Source organism: Passer domesticus, chromosome 6 (assembly GCF_036417665.1).
Source record: "Passer domesticus isolate bPasDom1 chromosome 6, bPasDom1.hap1, whole genome shotgun sequence".
Classification (NCBI taxonomy): domain Eukaryota; kingdom Metazoa; phylum Chordata; class Aves; order Passeriformes; family Passeridae; genus Passer; species Passer domesticus.
In genome coordinates, this window is record NC_087479.1 from 58,375,113 (window position 1) to 58,391,402 (window position 16,290).

General features: G+C 42.5%; 1 protein-coding gene across 1 annotated transcript in view; it reads right to left on the bottom strand.

Annotated features, from left to right (window-relative positions):
- CSTF3 (cleavage stimulation factor subunit 3) overlaps nucleotides 1-15,436 on the bottom strand; it is a 49,141-nt gene extending 33,705 nt beyond the window's left edge. Inside the window, exons 1-3 of the mRNA XM_064426077.1 lie at nucleotides 15,295-15,436; nucleotides 5,170-5,271; nucleotides 4,945-5,040 (exon numbers count right to left, since the gene is read on the bottom strand). Coding sequence (XP_064282147.1) covers nucleotides 4,945-5,040; nucleotides 5,170-5,271; nucleotides 15,295-15,324 — 228 coding nt within the window. The 5' untranslated portion in view covers nucleotides 15,325-15,436. The remainder of the gene's footprint in view (nucleotides 1-4,944; nucleotides 5,041-5,169; nucleotides 5,272-15,294) is intronic.
- Between the last annotated feature and the right edge of the window lie 854 nt (nucleotides 15,437-16,290).

Genomic DNA, 16,290 nt, shown 5'->3' on the forward strand with positions numbered 1-16,290 from the left:
CAGACTGAGGCAGTCCAGACTGTGGAGTATGGGAATTTGTACAGAGCACCTGTACAGCAGTTTCTCAAAGCACAAGCTTACCATGAGAAATGTGGCTGGCTACTGGGGTGGGCATGGATTATCATGGGGATGCTTTCCACTAAGAAATTCACTACGATCAGCTGGTGAGACACACAATATATTCAGTTGAAAGTACCACTAAACAGAATCTCAGGCAAGAAGTCTATTCTGCTTTGACTTCTGATCACCCCAACTTCATCCTGACAGAAGTCAGTTCCCATTTATCCCCAAGCAGAATAATTTTGGTGATATGTACAACATTCTCCTTTCTGAATTGATAACCAGACTAAAGTAAAACAGGGGAAGAAAATGCTTTGAAGAAACACAGACATTTTAAACAAAAACAATCATTTTTCTAAATGGTTTTATTTACATTTTTCATATACAAGTATGTTAAATGATACATTCTGACTAGTATCCACACCAGTGTGAATTACATTAATTAAAGATACTGATGTATTGCATAGGATGAAATGCAAAACAATCAACCCTAAGCTGTGGTCCAACCCCCTGAATGTGAGATGCTTCACACAGCATCTGTTACAAAGACATTTAAAATTCAAAATGTCCATATGAAATAGAAGTTATCTAAACAAATGTATCTGGTTGCATTTCTTTAGGACAAGCAATAACACAGGAGTCTTGCAAAATTTTCAAGACAAAAAATACATATTAACAGCCAAACCTTTTACATGCATGTTACCAGCTTTGTATTTATTGTTTCTAGACTTGGGGCTACTTGTCACAACTGTCTTCTGGATATGATTTTTACATCTTTAACTTTGGCATCCTTTTAAGCCTTATTAACAATGTTCAAAATGACCAGGACATAAAGCTGTAACACTCAATAAAAAAGGTAAAAAGGTGTGGTGTGAACTGGCCTGAAGCATTCAGGATAATTACAGAGGAAAGTTTCCATTCAGAATAACTGGAAGTAAAAATTCCTTAAATCATTTTAAAAAATGTTGAAAATATGTCAATACAGTTTGATAAATATGCTTAACAGGATTTTCAACCTGGTGATTTCTCAAAGGAAACTAGCAGAGAAAAAAAAAGGCAACTTCAAAAGCTTGCTTCAGAACTACTGAAGCATTGACCAGACTGGTAAAATAAATGTTCTTCCATGAGCACGAAAAGCATTATCAGGTCTTTCTGTATCTAAAGGATGGTTCAATCAAAGTGACAAAGGAAACAGTAAGAGACAGCTGGGCCTATGGGACCACAGAGTATTAAACTGGATTTATTTTCACATTTCTATAGCACCTTTTAGGCAGGTGCCAAAAGCACTTTAATCACTAAAGCAGCCTCACAACAACCCTGTGAGGTAGGTAGGTATCTGTTTCATAATTGCAAACAGGTTAAATAACTTACCCAAGGAGACACAGCACAGCAGCAGAGCAGGCTAGAGTCCAGACTGTGTGATCTAGGAATTTAATATTATGGCACACGTGGGGCTGAGACTGAGACACTCCTTTATACAACTGTGAAAGAGGTACTGCCACGGCAATCGAGTCAAGTTTTCTCAGAGGAGGTTTTTATGAGAAAGGTATCACAAGAAAAGTGTACTTTAAGTAACTAGAGAAAATAAGAGTTTGGGGAAGAATAGCACTACTGTTTCACTTCCTAAATTTTAACAGATGCAGAATAGCCAGTTAACTATTTTATTTGCTTAAATACTTAGCAAATCCAAAACTCTACTGAGATGTTCAAATACTATGACCCAAAACCAGCTGTGAACTAGGAGTTGTTTCATCCACTTATTTCTAAGTCCTGTAGTTCTTCTTTGAAGGTCAGAAGAAATAAGAACCAGTTCAAGAATCCAAACTTTTCATCAATTTCAACTTTAATAGTGTAATTCCTGTTAACAGACTGTCAAAGCATGCTCTTCCTAACTAATCTCCATGTTCTACTGACTACCTAACCAGTCACAGTGCAGAGAGCAGAGCATATAAATCAGGGTTTGGCACACAAAATGCTGATTTGGTTACTTTAGCATGCTCTGTGCATCAGTTGTGGTGAGCTGGATGATACACTGAGTGCTGGCTGAGCACTGCTCTCTGCTGTATTCCACTAGGGAACACAGTCATACACAAAAAGCAGAACAGTCAAACACAGCCATAAAGCCAAGAGGTAATCACAGCAGTACGGCCTGCACTTTCAAGTTACACATTACAAATGGAACTGGCATATGCAGTTTTTATTCAGATAGTTTATCAACAATTTCTACTGCTGAAGACTGGAAGTGACTAAAGAGAACACATTTGTTAAGTCAGACAAAGGGGAATTTAAAGACTTCTAACTTGGAGAGCACAGCTGTTACAGGGCTAACTTCTTTTTCATAACCCTCACCCTGGCTCATCTTCCAATACACCACAACTAGGAAAAGTTTTTCAGCTCTGATTTGTATCTTTCAGAGGGCAAAATTCCCTAGTGAAAGACAACCTGCCGGAACAGAACCCCCACTTCCCCCCCTCTTTGTCTTTCTGGGATGAAAGAGAAAACATTTTCATGTTAAAGAATAAAATACTTGTTTTGACATCAGAGGAAATGCAGGTAACAGATGACTGAAGATTTTGCAAAAAAAGTAAAAGTAAATTGAAAACAGTGCTGGAGATCTACCACAGGTTTATTGTACTAAGTCACGGCTAGAAAGTTATATACTTCTGAACAGCCCAAGAAAAGCTTTCTAGAAGGAGGAGACTACTAAAATTGCCAGGGAAAAAATACTTGGAAAATACTTTCCTTATACTCCTTGTGCATCTTAAGGCTGCAGTAAAAAGAAGCTTGAACAGAATTCCTCTACTCAGCCTTCAAAAATTAACTGAAGTCTTAATTTAACCACAGTGTTTAAAGAACATTTGATAAAGCATTTTGATTTGAATTCACCCAGATGGACTGTACAAATAATATGCATCTGAAAACAACACTGACAACAGTGCCCAGTTGTGTGAGCATATTTTTTTTTAGAGAGGAATTTGGAAATAAGTTATTTCAACTTATAGCTATGTATGCTTAAAAAAACCAAAGAACAGCATAGTGCTTTGCTCATAAATTGGCCACTATCAGTTGTAATATGTTAATTTTCAACTTTCCTCGTTACAGTAAGTCATAACTGGGATTTTAAAAGTTAGGCTGTTAAGATAAAAAATGAATTTCTTTACATTTCTTTCATTTCATTACATTCTTTCTCCTTACATTTCTTTCAAATATAACCCTATTCAGGTGTAACCTCTACCAGGAATCTACAGCTCCTATTTTTCCATTGTTTTGAATAACAGAACTATATACTCCATTTCTCTAAGATTTGAAGTGTATACATAAGCAGACACACAAGAACTAGTGATGGTTATGACAATTCTTTCCCTCTCAGATTTACCTCACAGTCCCTGGTACCTGTAACTGCTGAGGTGCCCTCCTCAAAGGAACAGGTAAAAAATCCTGCCCATGACAAGTTTGCCACTGTTAAGGTTTCTAAATACTCTCAGATTATAAATTAGGGGAGGTGACATCTGTCAGTTCATCTCTGAATGTGGTTTGAGGCAGGGAGCTTTACACTGACAACGGGAATTTCTGCTGAAGGATGCACAGCATAGAACTGGCTTTCTGAGATGGCCTTACTCAACCCTTAAATCTGAGGCATGGGAAAGGTAAAGGTTTTAAAAAAGCACAGAAATCAGAAAATTTAATGCAATTATGAAATTAGATTCAATTCTGAAAGTAGAACCTGTAGCAAACATTTCAGGGTACAAGAGGCTAATGGATTTGGCTGCAGGGTCCAAAAAGGAAAAATATGTATTTGTATGTTAGTCCATTTGCAATCTCCCAGACATGAATAACCATCAGCAATCTCACTACTGCTGCAAACAAGATAGTGAAAACTCTCTGTATTTAATTTAGTACCATTCCATTTAGATGGCACTATTTTGCACTGTAGCATCTTACTATAAACTGCAATATAAAAATTTGTTTGAGTCCCATGATCCCAGTTTTCCTTAGCTTCAAAATTTACTGCCAGACATTTCTGGATAAGTAATTTAATGTAAAATAAGATATGATAACTATGCAATGAAATTTCACATCAAATGGAAGAAAAAGAGAGCTCATTTCTCACCTACAGAATACAGGCCCCCATCCCAGAAGTTTAGCAAATAGAAAATCTGTCTCAAGGAAAGTGTGCAGCCAGAAGATGCCCACAGAAACCATGTGTATTAGTATTAAATACCAGCTACAGAAAGGAATCAAACCAAAATGAACACCACCCCCTCCCCCATGATTATACAGGGAATTTCATGGCATGTCATTAGAGACAGTTTAACTGACCAATGCATTTAGTGGTAAGTCTTACCCAGTTATGGAAACAATCACAATTTGTTGGGATTTTTAAAAGCTAATGAGTTGGGCTAATGCATTTTCATTCCACAAATTAGCTTCCATCCCCACACCCTCCCTGCAAACACTGTTCACAGAAACATTCAATTCCCTAAGAAAGCAAAAAAAAAATAAAAATAAAAGAACCAAATATTCAGAGAAAGTCACTCAAATTAGTTTGTATGTGTAAAAAAAAAATAAATTCTCTAAGTAAATGACACGGGAGGCAATAAATTGACACGACAAGCAAATAAAAGGCTAAAGCACTCCAATACCATTGAAACAGTTTTAATGTTGTTGCAATTCCATAATGCAACAATCATCAACTCATGAAAGACCCAATACTTTAGAATTCATTTTAATCATTCCTTTGTACCTATTTTACAAAATAAAGGCAAGGCATATTTAAAATCCCCTTTCCCCTAGATATTATGTGCCTATCTTATTCATGCTTATAAAAATATAAACTTAAAATCCTATGAAATGTTATGTAAGAAAAAATGTAAAAATATTAACCTCTGCTTCAATGTACAGTTTCCAGAATCTGCCAGAACTGGGGAACTGGGCAACAAGGCGTTCATAGGTCTTCCGTGCTTTGTCTATAGGCTGATTCTAAAAATTGAAAATCAAAACAGCATTTACAATATTATGATTTATGTAAATGAATATGCTGATTTTACTCCAGAACGAAATAGTGTGAGTGGACCATAGATAAGGAAATGTAATCCTATATCACTAAACCTGTGCCTCTCGAATGAGAATGCTCCAAGCGTCAAGGTCATATGGATTTTCTTCTAGTTTCTTTTCAGCTTTCTTCACTTTTTCTGGGACATATTCAGCAGTCTAGAAAAATTAAAAAGAAGACATAAGAGATCACAAGCAGTGTTTGAAAAGTTCTGTCCCACCTACACAGTCAAGTTAAAGATAACATTTCAACAGTGTAACATTCCACAGCTCAGCTTTTAAAATGGAATTTCTAAACTGGAAATCAAGTTGTCTCAGGAAGATAATCACACTCAGCACAAGTTCTGCATGTTATGGACATCAACCAAGATGTTAGACTAAACCAATTCAGTGTCTGTAAAACATGAAAACAAATTTGAGTTTGCTGGAATATTTACTGCACTAAGAATTTTAAACATTTTTACCAACCTGGAACTTCAAGATGCAAAAAGTAAATTCAGCCCAGTATTGCTATTACAGAGTTCAGCAAACAAATCCAGTTCATCCAGGAGTCATTGTGGACTTGGAGAACAGCAGGTATTTGGTATCACGAGTTTAACAAAAACCAGGAGAGGATGGTTTAGCAGAAAATCACTCTATCCAAACACAGTTTCTTTGTTCACTTTCTGATCTCTCAGTCCTACAGATGCCTTCCTGCAGCTTTGGCACTAAAACCACCTTGGTTTTTTTAAACACTCAGACATTCCTATTGAAATTTAAAAGCTTTTTTTGAGGCTAAAAGCTTTATCAAATGGAATGCAAACTTGTTAACATAGTTACTTTCAAATTCTTTTGGAAATAACTTGCTTTATGATTTTCAGGGTTTTTTTTCTAGATCTAACATTGTTAACACAAAGTAGAATAAAAAATTACAGTGTGAAGATCACATATAGACACCCTTAAAATACATGCTTGTTACAACCCTAAATGAACTGAAGTTTATGTATTAAGCCTGAAATATTGTTCTGACTAGTACTCCAAAGCACTTATTCACTAACTTTAAAAACCTGGCTCAATTTTAGGCAGGTAACAGCAACACAAAAACCACATCAACTAAATTCTTGCCTTTGTGAGATGGAACAATAGTAACCCTTAAATTGCTACTATAAGACCTCGCTGGTGAAATTTTACAATTTCACTTCATAATTACTGTTAGAATATTCACCCCTAATGTGTAGTGCAGTGTGACTGTAAAAAAAATTCCTAAAAGTTGCAGAAAAATCTAAAAAAGCCCCCAAACTCCATCACTTGCTAAAAGATGATTTCAAGGAATTAGTTTTAATTCTTAATATTGGCTCTAGGTCCCAGAATGCCAGCATGGGGCAGGCTGGAGGGATTACAGTGGTCACCTGGTCCAAGCTCCCTGCCCCAGCAGGACAACGCTTCCTTCTGAAGCTGGAAAAGACACAGCACAGAGAGAACCAACACTCCTCTCTCAAAGGTGCCACCACTCTTTAGAGTGGGAAGCAGAAGGTAACTACACTAGCTCTGAGTATTTTTCAGCATTAGCAGTTTTTGTGTCAGTCCTATTAGCAGGATAAAATTCAAAGCATATCCCATTAAATATATCATTTAATAAAACGACTCATAACATGGGAAAAGGATCAAAAATATTGCAGAATTGTTAATTGGACATGTAGTGGCAGATATATAATAAAAAAGAAAAAAATCAGTAGTCTGGGCTTTATAGGTGTTTAAAGACCATTACTCCTTTTGATTAACTTTTCAAGCAATTCAAAACACTAATTAATGCAAAGCAGTGTAGCTTGGAAGGCAAATATCAAGTCCCACATTAAACTATTACAAAATTAATTGGGTTTAAAAATCAAAGTAGCTCAAAGCTAACAGCTCTAAAGTAGCAAATTTATAAATTGCCATATGAATAGTTTTACATCTTTAAGTCCATCAAAATTTTGATTCTGTAGTAGTTCAACTTGCTTAAGATGTAGAACAGTATAAAATGAACTAGAGGTTTTATTTCTTCCCAAATGACATGCATAAACATTACTCAGCTTCCAGAAACAGCACTGAAGCTGAAGTTTCTGAAGTTTAAAACTGTTTCTGTAAGCTACCCCTACAGGTGGCCCAAAGCTGAAATGTTGCTTATTCAATAAAGCACCAATTCAAATACATCAACATCAGTGGGAAGCGCTGCTTCTGACTACAACCAACCCAGAGAAATTTACTTGTCTCAAACAAATTATTCTGGATACATTTAGACAGAAGGGCACATGTACCATCAGTGTCTGCTACAACAAAATGTATCTCACCCTACAAAAGCACACGGTCCTGCCCTGTAATACTGAGTTTTAAACAAGACAAAGTAGCATGGGCCACTGAAGCACCTTTCAACTATTATAGAAGTAGTTAAATTGTATTTCCTCTAATCTTTCCAGGTGACACAAAAATAAGCATTTCACTGCAGTGCCAGCTGAGTGAAGACTTCCAGGAATTTGATTCACCTATGAAGATACAGGGTCATAAATTCAGACTCAGAAAGGCAGAAATGGCTCAGGAAAAAATAGATGGGGATAAGATGCACAACCACAGCAATCCTAAATAATTTTTGTGTATTTGATACATGAATCAAACTGTGCAAGAAGCACAATTATTTTACTGGAAAATAAAAAGGACTGATTTTCTAAGTTGGCAAATCATTGTTCAGCAGCAGATGATAAAGTTCTCCCTTCAGTTACACAAGACAAATTACAGGCACCCTACAGATGATCAGTTTTGAACTAGACTGCCTGGACCTGCTTGTGACCTTAGGTCACACAGAAGAAAACACTCAACTTCTCAGAGCCAGTGAGAACTCCCTCTCCTGTCCCTCTCCAGCACTATCAAAGCCATCCCTATCTCAGGGACACACTGCACTGCAGGCAAATCCATGTCCTGGTTCTAGCTGGGCACAAGTAAGGCCTCACTCCTCACAAATAATCACTCCTAATACCCTGGAGGAATCAACACTCAGGATTTTCTGGACCATTTTGCCAGAACTGGGTGTGTGAACAAACACCCATTGTGAGGACTAACACCTACAGCAAGCACACAGCAAAATGGAACCACAAGCCTGACTCCTAACCTAAGTCAACCACAGCCAGGAAGATGTGATCCTGCTTTTGGGAACTTTATGTTGACTGCAATTTGTGCTTACAGCTGCTGCTATCACAGTTCAAGGGCACACAGCTTCTGATCATGTATTTCTCATTGTAGTGCTTACACAACAGCCAATATCCAAAACTGTGACCATGTAATTCTTGGGTGTTCACTGCCATTATCCTGCCCCTAGATAAGCATTTCCAGGTAATCTCATCCTGTAGCAAGACACTTCAGGGAGTTAAATCAGCAGAAAAATAATCCTATTGGAAAAGGGATTAACTTTCTAATGGTTCAACCCCCTGGTTTAAGGATCAGATGCAACAAAAAGGATGCAAAATCATTCAGGACTCTAGCAGCCCCAACTTAGACCAGCCTAAATACCATCAAACTAAACCTAATCAGATAGTGGCTTTTAACTTTTCTTCACTACCTGAAAAAATCATTGCACACAGACTGTAAAACCACTTTTTTCCCCTGCTTTTATTAACTTTGTACAGTAGATCTCTACATCATCAGGATCCTATCCCATGAACAACTCTTTGAAGGTCGTGGAATTATTTTAGCACTTAGGGTTTTCTACAGATTATTACCACCTAGTCCAGTTCACAACTACCCTTTTATTATTTATACACTGACAAATAGCAACAGAATTGAAGTTTCACAGATACCAGAAGTATAAAAAGATCTTTCCAAAACCTCAAGAGATCTAAACTAACATTTTCTAGGAAGGGATCTAGCAGCTCCTTCCTGCAAAATACATCAACTGAACAAAATCCAATTCTGAATTCTTTAAGAATGTCTGAGGGAACAAAACCAGAGGAAATAAAACTTCACTTTTAGTATTTGCTTATTTATCAATCACCTCCAAAGGAATACTCTTGGTTTATACCATATTCCTAAAAATCAACAGCTTCCTCAGACCTCTTGAATGAATCTTCATGATGCCAAAGTGCCTAAGAAAATCCCTACATACCTTTAAATTATTTGCAAAGCTATATAGATCCAATTGGTTAAGGTATCCTCCTGTTTCCACAACAGGATTCTCTGCAGTGAAGGAAATGTGTTTACAACACCCATTACATCCATGAAGGGGCCAGTTCAAGATGATTTGAAAACTAACACTAATTATGAAATAAGAACTTCTACAAAGCAAAGAAGATTTTTCTTGCAGGACTGTGTGGGTTTAACATCACAGGAGGAGCAGTTGTGCACAAAAAGGCAGGAATTTTAACGGCTACTTTAGTCAAATTGCTTGGATATCCAAAAGAGGTTTCTGGCCATTAAGACAGAAGCCAGTTTGGTGGTTTTGGCTGGATATTGCACACTTTAGCACAGCCTGGCCTGCAACACACCCAGTGAATGAAATTTCAAGTATATTAACATGCAACTTAACAAGCATTGTTAGTTGTCCAGTTTGCTAAATTTACAGGCTGGTTTAGTCTAAGGCTTTTCTCCCTTAAAGTTTATTTAAAGCTGCATGTGCAGAGAAGAACAAGTTTTAAAACCCTTTCCTCAGTAACACATCCCTTCACTGGGGAAACTGTAGTTTCAGCTTATCAAACCTTGCACTTTCTTAAATGTTCTTAATGCCCTGACTTCTTCTATTCTACTCTAAGCCACTTCAACTGTGAGCAGCCTTGGAAAAATTGCGTCCTTTAAGACTGGAGCAGACATAGCCCAGTGTTGTAGGTTAAGAAGTGAGTTTTTTGGGAGGTTGTGGTCAAACCAATCAGTGCTTGGATTTGAATATTGGCACCTGGTTTGGCCACTGAAGGCATGGACCGCCTTTGAGAACACAGGGGGTTAAAATCAGACAACTCCCAGGAGATCTCTCTCTTGGCCCCGGGCAGTGGAGGAGCTCAGAGCTCCCCTGCCCGGGGAAGCCATGGGGCCAGTGAGATGGGCCAGAGCCTCGGGCAGAGGAGGGGGCGAAGGCTCTGCAGGATGGAAGGGTGGAGGAGCCCTGAGAGGAATCGGGGCCCCCCCACCCCCGGGGAGAGGGGGAGAGAGAGAGCACCAGTGCCTCTGCTGCCTGGGAACGTGCAGCACGGCCGTGGGGGATGCAGCACCGGGAACCGGCCTCAGTGGGAGTTCTGGGCAGAGGGAGGTGAAGATTTTAACCCCTTTGTAGAATAATGGAAACCTTACAAATACTGATCCCCCTGAATCTGAATGAGGAGAGCGAGATGAAGCAGGAGGAAATAGGCAAGTGTGAGAAAAGTTGGTGCATGTGAGAGATGTCCAAAGAGCTGAGAAGAATCCTAGGTGGGAGACGATGGAGTGGCCTTGAGCTGGACTCTTTCTTGTATGGCCATAGACAGACCCGTGTTTTTCCTGTATTTAGGGGGAGGCAATGCCTTGGAGCCAAAGAGAGTGCAGTGAAGCAGTGGCGTGAACAGAGACGGCTGAGGAGGGTGTGAGATGCCCTCTGTCTTCAGTGAAGAGGAAGATCTCTGTTCATGAGGCTCCTCGGCCCCAGGGCGTGAATTTGGGGGGACTGGTGTCCCGAAGTTGAGAGACTGCTGCTTCTGGAACTGGGTGGAGCATCCTTAAACGGGGAACCCTAAAAGCAGTCCTGGCCCATGTGCAGTGGTGAGAGCAATGGACATGGGGAGGGCCGGTGTTCTCTGGGCGGGGCCACGAGTGACACATAAACACAAGAGGTTTCAGTTGTGTTTCCGGGGGAAGCCTATGGTGCAAGAGGGGACTCCTCTCTCCCTGATGGACTTGAGGGTTGATTATTTCAGGGGTGGTGATGGACTGGAAGTTGATTATGTGAGAGATGGTGACGGGGTGGAAATCTATGGTGTTATTTCATGCTGTGGAGGAAATGGGAGGAATGTATTTGGAGGGTTTTCACTCTCAGTTCTGTGTCTGTTCCTTTTTAGATGTTGTAGTTAATAAAGCTTTTTTCCTTTATTCCCAGGTTGGAGCCTGCTCTGCTCCTGATCACATCTCACAGCAGCCACCAGGGAGAGTGTATTTTCATGGGGGCACTGGCATTGTGCCAGCCTCAAACCATGACACCCAGTATATTCATCTTGACCAAAAAAAGGTACTTTTAAAGTACTGCCCCATCCTTACATAATCTGGGCTTGAAACTCCAGATAAACTGAAAGTTTTAGATTAGGAATGATTATCATTCTTTCCTCATAGGACTATTTCCCAAATGTTGGACTGACACATTTTTCACTTAAACTTCTTACTATACCTGGAACTTACTGACTCTGCAAATACACCTGAATTATAATTTATTTACAGCTGTGTAAAAATTGTCATTAAATCACTGCATTACAAACTCAGGAGCTTTCCTTCACCAATACTTGTACTTATTCTGTCCACTCTTAAAGAGGTTTCTCTAAAATGGGTCCTCCTGTGATGTTAAACCCACACAATCCTGCAAGAAAAGTCTTCTTTCATCATGGCATTCAGTGACATCTATTTTTAAAATATTATATTGAAGTTAACTACAGCACTTACTATTGTCTTTAGCATGCAGAAACTTTCATGATGTACCACATCAAACAGACATAAGACAAAGGGAGGAAGGAACCAAAAGGGACAAAAGCACCTCAAGAAACCAGAACAAACTGTTTCTGAGGTATTTTCTATAGTCACAGAGACAATACAGACATCTTTTTTTCCACAGCTTAGTCTCAGACCAGATCCATATTCATGTAACATAAAAAATGCATCTCAGACTGGGGGATGTGTCTTAGAAACACTAACTGGAGTGTGAAATGCATGTTCTAACCTTGAAAGGTTGGAAGGCACTAATGCAGGGGCAAGGCAAATATTATGTGATCTTCAGATGAAGCTGATGCCTGGCAAGTATTTATAAAGAGGGGGAAAAAAGTGGGGAATTTAGCACAAGAAACAAGCACCATGACTGAAATGAAACTAGATGTGTACACAAAAATGTCAAGACATCCACAGGTGCAAGCATGGGCTCTTTGTAACCCTGACACACCAGGCTGGGAAGAGCCTGTCATGGAATTTTCTGGCCAACAGTGGCAGATGCAGCAGCCCTTCAGCATACAAAAGTGCATTTCTATGACACAGACAGAGCTGAGTGTTTGGTATTCCAGAAAGTGCCCCTGGAAATTCTGGTTTGTTAAACATCATGGAGGCCTCGCCAGGAGTCTGGCAGGGGCCTGAGGGATTTTAAGTCCTCAAATGATTCAACTGGTTCTTCAGGACTAATTTGGGCACAGCACAGCTAACACAGAGCAAGAATTTAAAATATACTCCAAGAGTTGTGGCTGCATTGTATTTCCTTGTCCTCTTGCTCTGTCTGTTCTACAATAACATAAAGAGGAGACAACCTACATAACAGATCAGACTCCGGATCCACGCAGTAAAGCAGCCCAAAAACTCCTGGAGCTAAGCTTGGCCTAAAGGTGGTAAAGCCACGTTTCAACTGCACTGCATCTGGTACAATAAAGCCTCCCAAAGCCCACCTGTGTCTCAAACCTTACATTCCCTTTTCCCTCCCTCTCTTCCTACAGTCAGCATTCCACTCTGCTGGTCCTTCCTACACCACCACAGCTCTGCACTTGCTGCAGACAGCAAGGCAATTTATTATTCACCTGGCTGCTTTTTGGCAGTGCCTTCCAAAAGCTGGGAACCAACACGCAGAACCCCCTGCCTGAGAGGGGGCCAAAGCTAAGAGCTCTGCCTTGACAAAGGCACTCTCACATTTCTGCATCTCATGCACAGCACAAATTAACTGCGTGGTGCCCGTTTCATTCTGATCCCTGCACAGCACCCAGACCTCGGAGCTGGGAGCAGCAGATGAAACCTCAAACAGGGAGGCAGCTGCAATCCCACCCTGCCCAGCCTCAGCTCCCACAGCAAGGCACGTTCAGAGCCCTGGGCATGCTGAGCTCGAGGCCTTGCAGCCACACCAGGCTGGTCTAGAGCAGCTGCAGCGTGGGTGCCCCAGCCACCAGGCTCTGCTGCTCCTCCCTCCAGGGACACTGCATTTGGGTCCCTCAAGCCATGCCAGGCTCCCTGCAGGACTGGCTGGGAGCTCTGTGCTGAAAACTCCCTGGCAGTGTTGCTAAAGACACTGGGATCCGGATACAGCCTGTGGCAACAGTCAGACCCAGAAACACAAGTCTGCCAGCCGAGAAAAAAGCTGTTATTGAAAGTGAAGGAAACCTAATGGATGGCAGGTAATCAACCACAACAAAATTAGACTTGTAGGAAAGGAGAATCCAGAAGCCTTCATCAGGATGGAGCAGTATAAATAAAAATATAAAAATTAACCCAACCTGTAAGAGCTGCTTTTTTAATCTGAAGCACACCCAACATGAACACAGAAATAATAATGGGCAAAAAACAAAACCTTAGTATGGTCCAAAGGCCAAGTCACAGGTTGGACTAAATAACTTTACAGAGGCTGCAAATAACAATTTCCAGGTTTGGGAAGGCTAAACCCTCTGAGATATGGCACAGCAGCATTACACCTGACACTTTTATGCAGTACACAGACAGTAACCCAACCTTTTGCTTATCAAAGTCTCCCTTGCAAAAGAAAATAAAGCCTGAAGTCAGCAGGGTTGAAGTTAAACAGTAACACTTTACAAGCTTCAGAAACACACATGCCCTTTCAACAAACAGCTTAATTAAGGCATGAAACATCGATGTGTTCTTGAAAACACTCTGGAGTGGGGAGATGAAATCTGGACCGTGCCACACAGCAGCATTAATGACATTTTACTGTGGCATTTCTCACTGCTCTGCAGCCCTCCCTCTCCCATGGAGGGAACCATTCTGCAGAATGCTGAACACTCTCCAAGCACACTGACCAGCCTCATCAACTGGGAGCACACAGGGAATGTTGGGATACTGTCCTAGGGAGGCAGAACCTGAGTATTTTACACTCCGAGCACATTTCCTACACCCACCCCATCCACCCAAACAGTGATCTTACAAAACTTACACACCACCCTTTAGGGGCACAGGCCCAGACACACAGAAATCCACCTGTTCTGTAAAAAACTAACATTATACTAACAAAAAGGCACTTCAAGGAGCACGAAGGCTTAATTTTAAATATTTCTAAAGGCTACACTGGCCACTAAGCCACGTGGCTGCTGGCAATAACTCCTCCCTCAACCAGGACTTTTCATCCCCACCCCTCCAAATACCACCGATTTTAAACAGAATCCCAACCACTAAAAAAGAGCCATTTTGGAGAAACTCTGCCAGCAAGCTGGAATCATTCACAGTAATACCAAATTTAAAAAGGTGGTGTGTGTGTATATATATATAAAAAAACACTGTGGTGGTACCTCCCTAAAAATTAAAGAGATTAGGGTAAATACAGACTTTAGTATAATTAAAAAAAAAAAAAAAAACACAAAAAAAACCCACAAACAAGCAAGCCAAACTCCGCTGAAACTGCAGCTATCTCACAGACCCCCAGCAGTATTAGGTGTGGCAGGGAGCTCAGGAGATGCCCTGCTCCAGCCCTCCTGCCCAGGCAAGGTCAGCGGCTGCAGCAGGTGACACAGGAATGCGTCCAGGTGGGTTTGGATGTGTCCAGGGAGGGAAACTCCGCGCCCTGCCGGGCAGCCGTGCCAGCGCCCTGCCGCCCTGAGCATAAAGAGGCTCTTCCTCCTGCTGAGGTGGCGCTTCTTGGGCTTCAGTTCAGCTCCCTACCAAACGGAACGGACGCTGCACCACAAAGAGGACCTTTCACCAAACAAAAGGGGTATTTATCGTTTCTAGCTTAAGGGTTTTTAGCAATGCTTCATTCCGGAGGCACACGGTGTCGTTAAGAGAGGCCCTCTGCACTACGCACGGAGCCCAGCCAACGCTCGCTTTACATAAGCCCGCCCGCTGCCGCTGCAAACAGCCCGTGCGGGCTGCAGCTTGTCCCTCAGCCCCCGAGCTCAGGCGGGCTGAGCTCCGGAGCTCCGGCTGTCGCCGCCAGGCCCGGCCCCGCTGCCCACGGGGCTCCTTCCGACGGGCCGGGCTCAGGGCCCGGCTCCGCTCCCTCCGGGCGCGGCCTGCGCCCAGCCGGCCCCCGCTCACCTGATCGCCGGCGGTTCCCTCTCCGGACATGGCGCGCTCACGCCGGGCCGGGGCGCGGGGCCCCGAGCGGGTTAAAGCTCCCTACGGAGGCTCCTCCGGCCGCAGCCGCCGCGCCCGGGCAGCGGCAGCGAGAGAGCGGCAAAATGGCGGCGGCACCTCCGGCCCGGGGCGGGGGAGCGCGGCTGGCGGGAGGAACTGCGTCATCGCGGCGCGCGGGGGCGGCCGGAAGGGGCGGGGCGGCGCGCTGAGGGGGCGCTTCCTCCTCACGCTCCTCTTCCTCTTCCCGCTCGCTTTTCCTCTTCCCCCTCGCTTTTCCTGCCCTTTCTCTGTCCCTTCCTTCCCTTTCCGCGTCGTGGGGGCAGAGCTGGCTCCCCGGAGCCGCTCCCGCCCCACACGGAGCCGCGCTGCCCGGCCCGCTGGCCGGGAGCCGCTGTGGCCGCGCATGGCGCCCGCCCGAGGCACGCAGGGAGCCGGGGGAGCTCGCTGGCTTCCAGCGGCGCTTTGCCTTGGCTGCCAGCCGCAGAGCCGCCCCTTCCCCCTCACAGGAGCTCTCGCTAATCGAGGCACAGCAGGCAGCTCCCCCTAAAGCTACTTAATTTTGTTTAAAAAATACCCACCAGCCAGAGAAGGGGGGCTTGAATCGGCCACTGCAGGGAAACTGCTATATGAAAAAAAAAAAATAAAATCTGGGAGGATTTTTTCAGCTGGCGCGTACCAAGGTGTTTTAACTGCCCTCACAGCAGCAGTGTAAGTGTTGTTAAAATTGTGTCATACAGAAACACACGAAGTAACTCGGTGTTAGCGCTGGGGTTTCCTTGCTGCATCAACTTGCAGAAGTGGCTGTCTTAACCCACAGGAATGTGTGGCAGTGGGACATTTAAAGGCAAACACGATCTGCAGCTTTCTGAAGCTTCAGCTGGGAAAGAGAGGGAGCAGAGAGTGGAGAGCTGCTTGACTAGCTGTGCAGTAACTGCTCAGAATTCTGGCTCTTCAGAA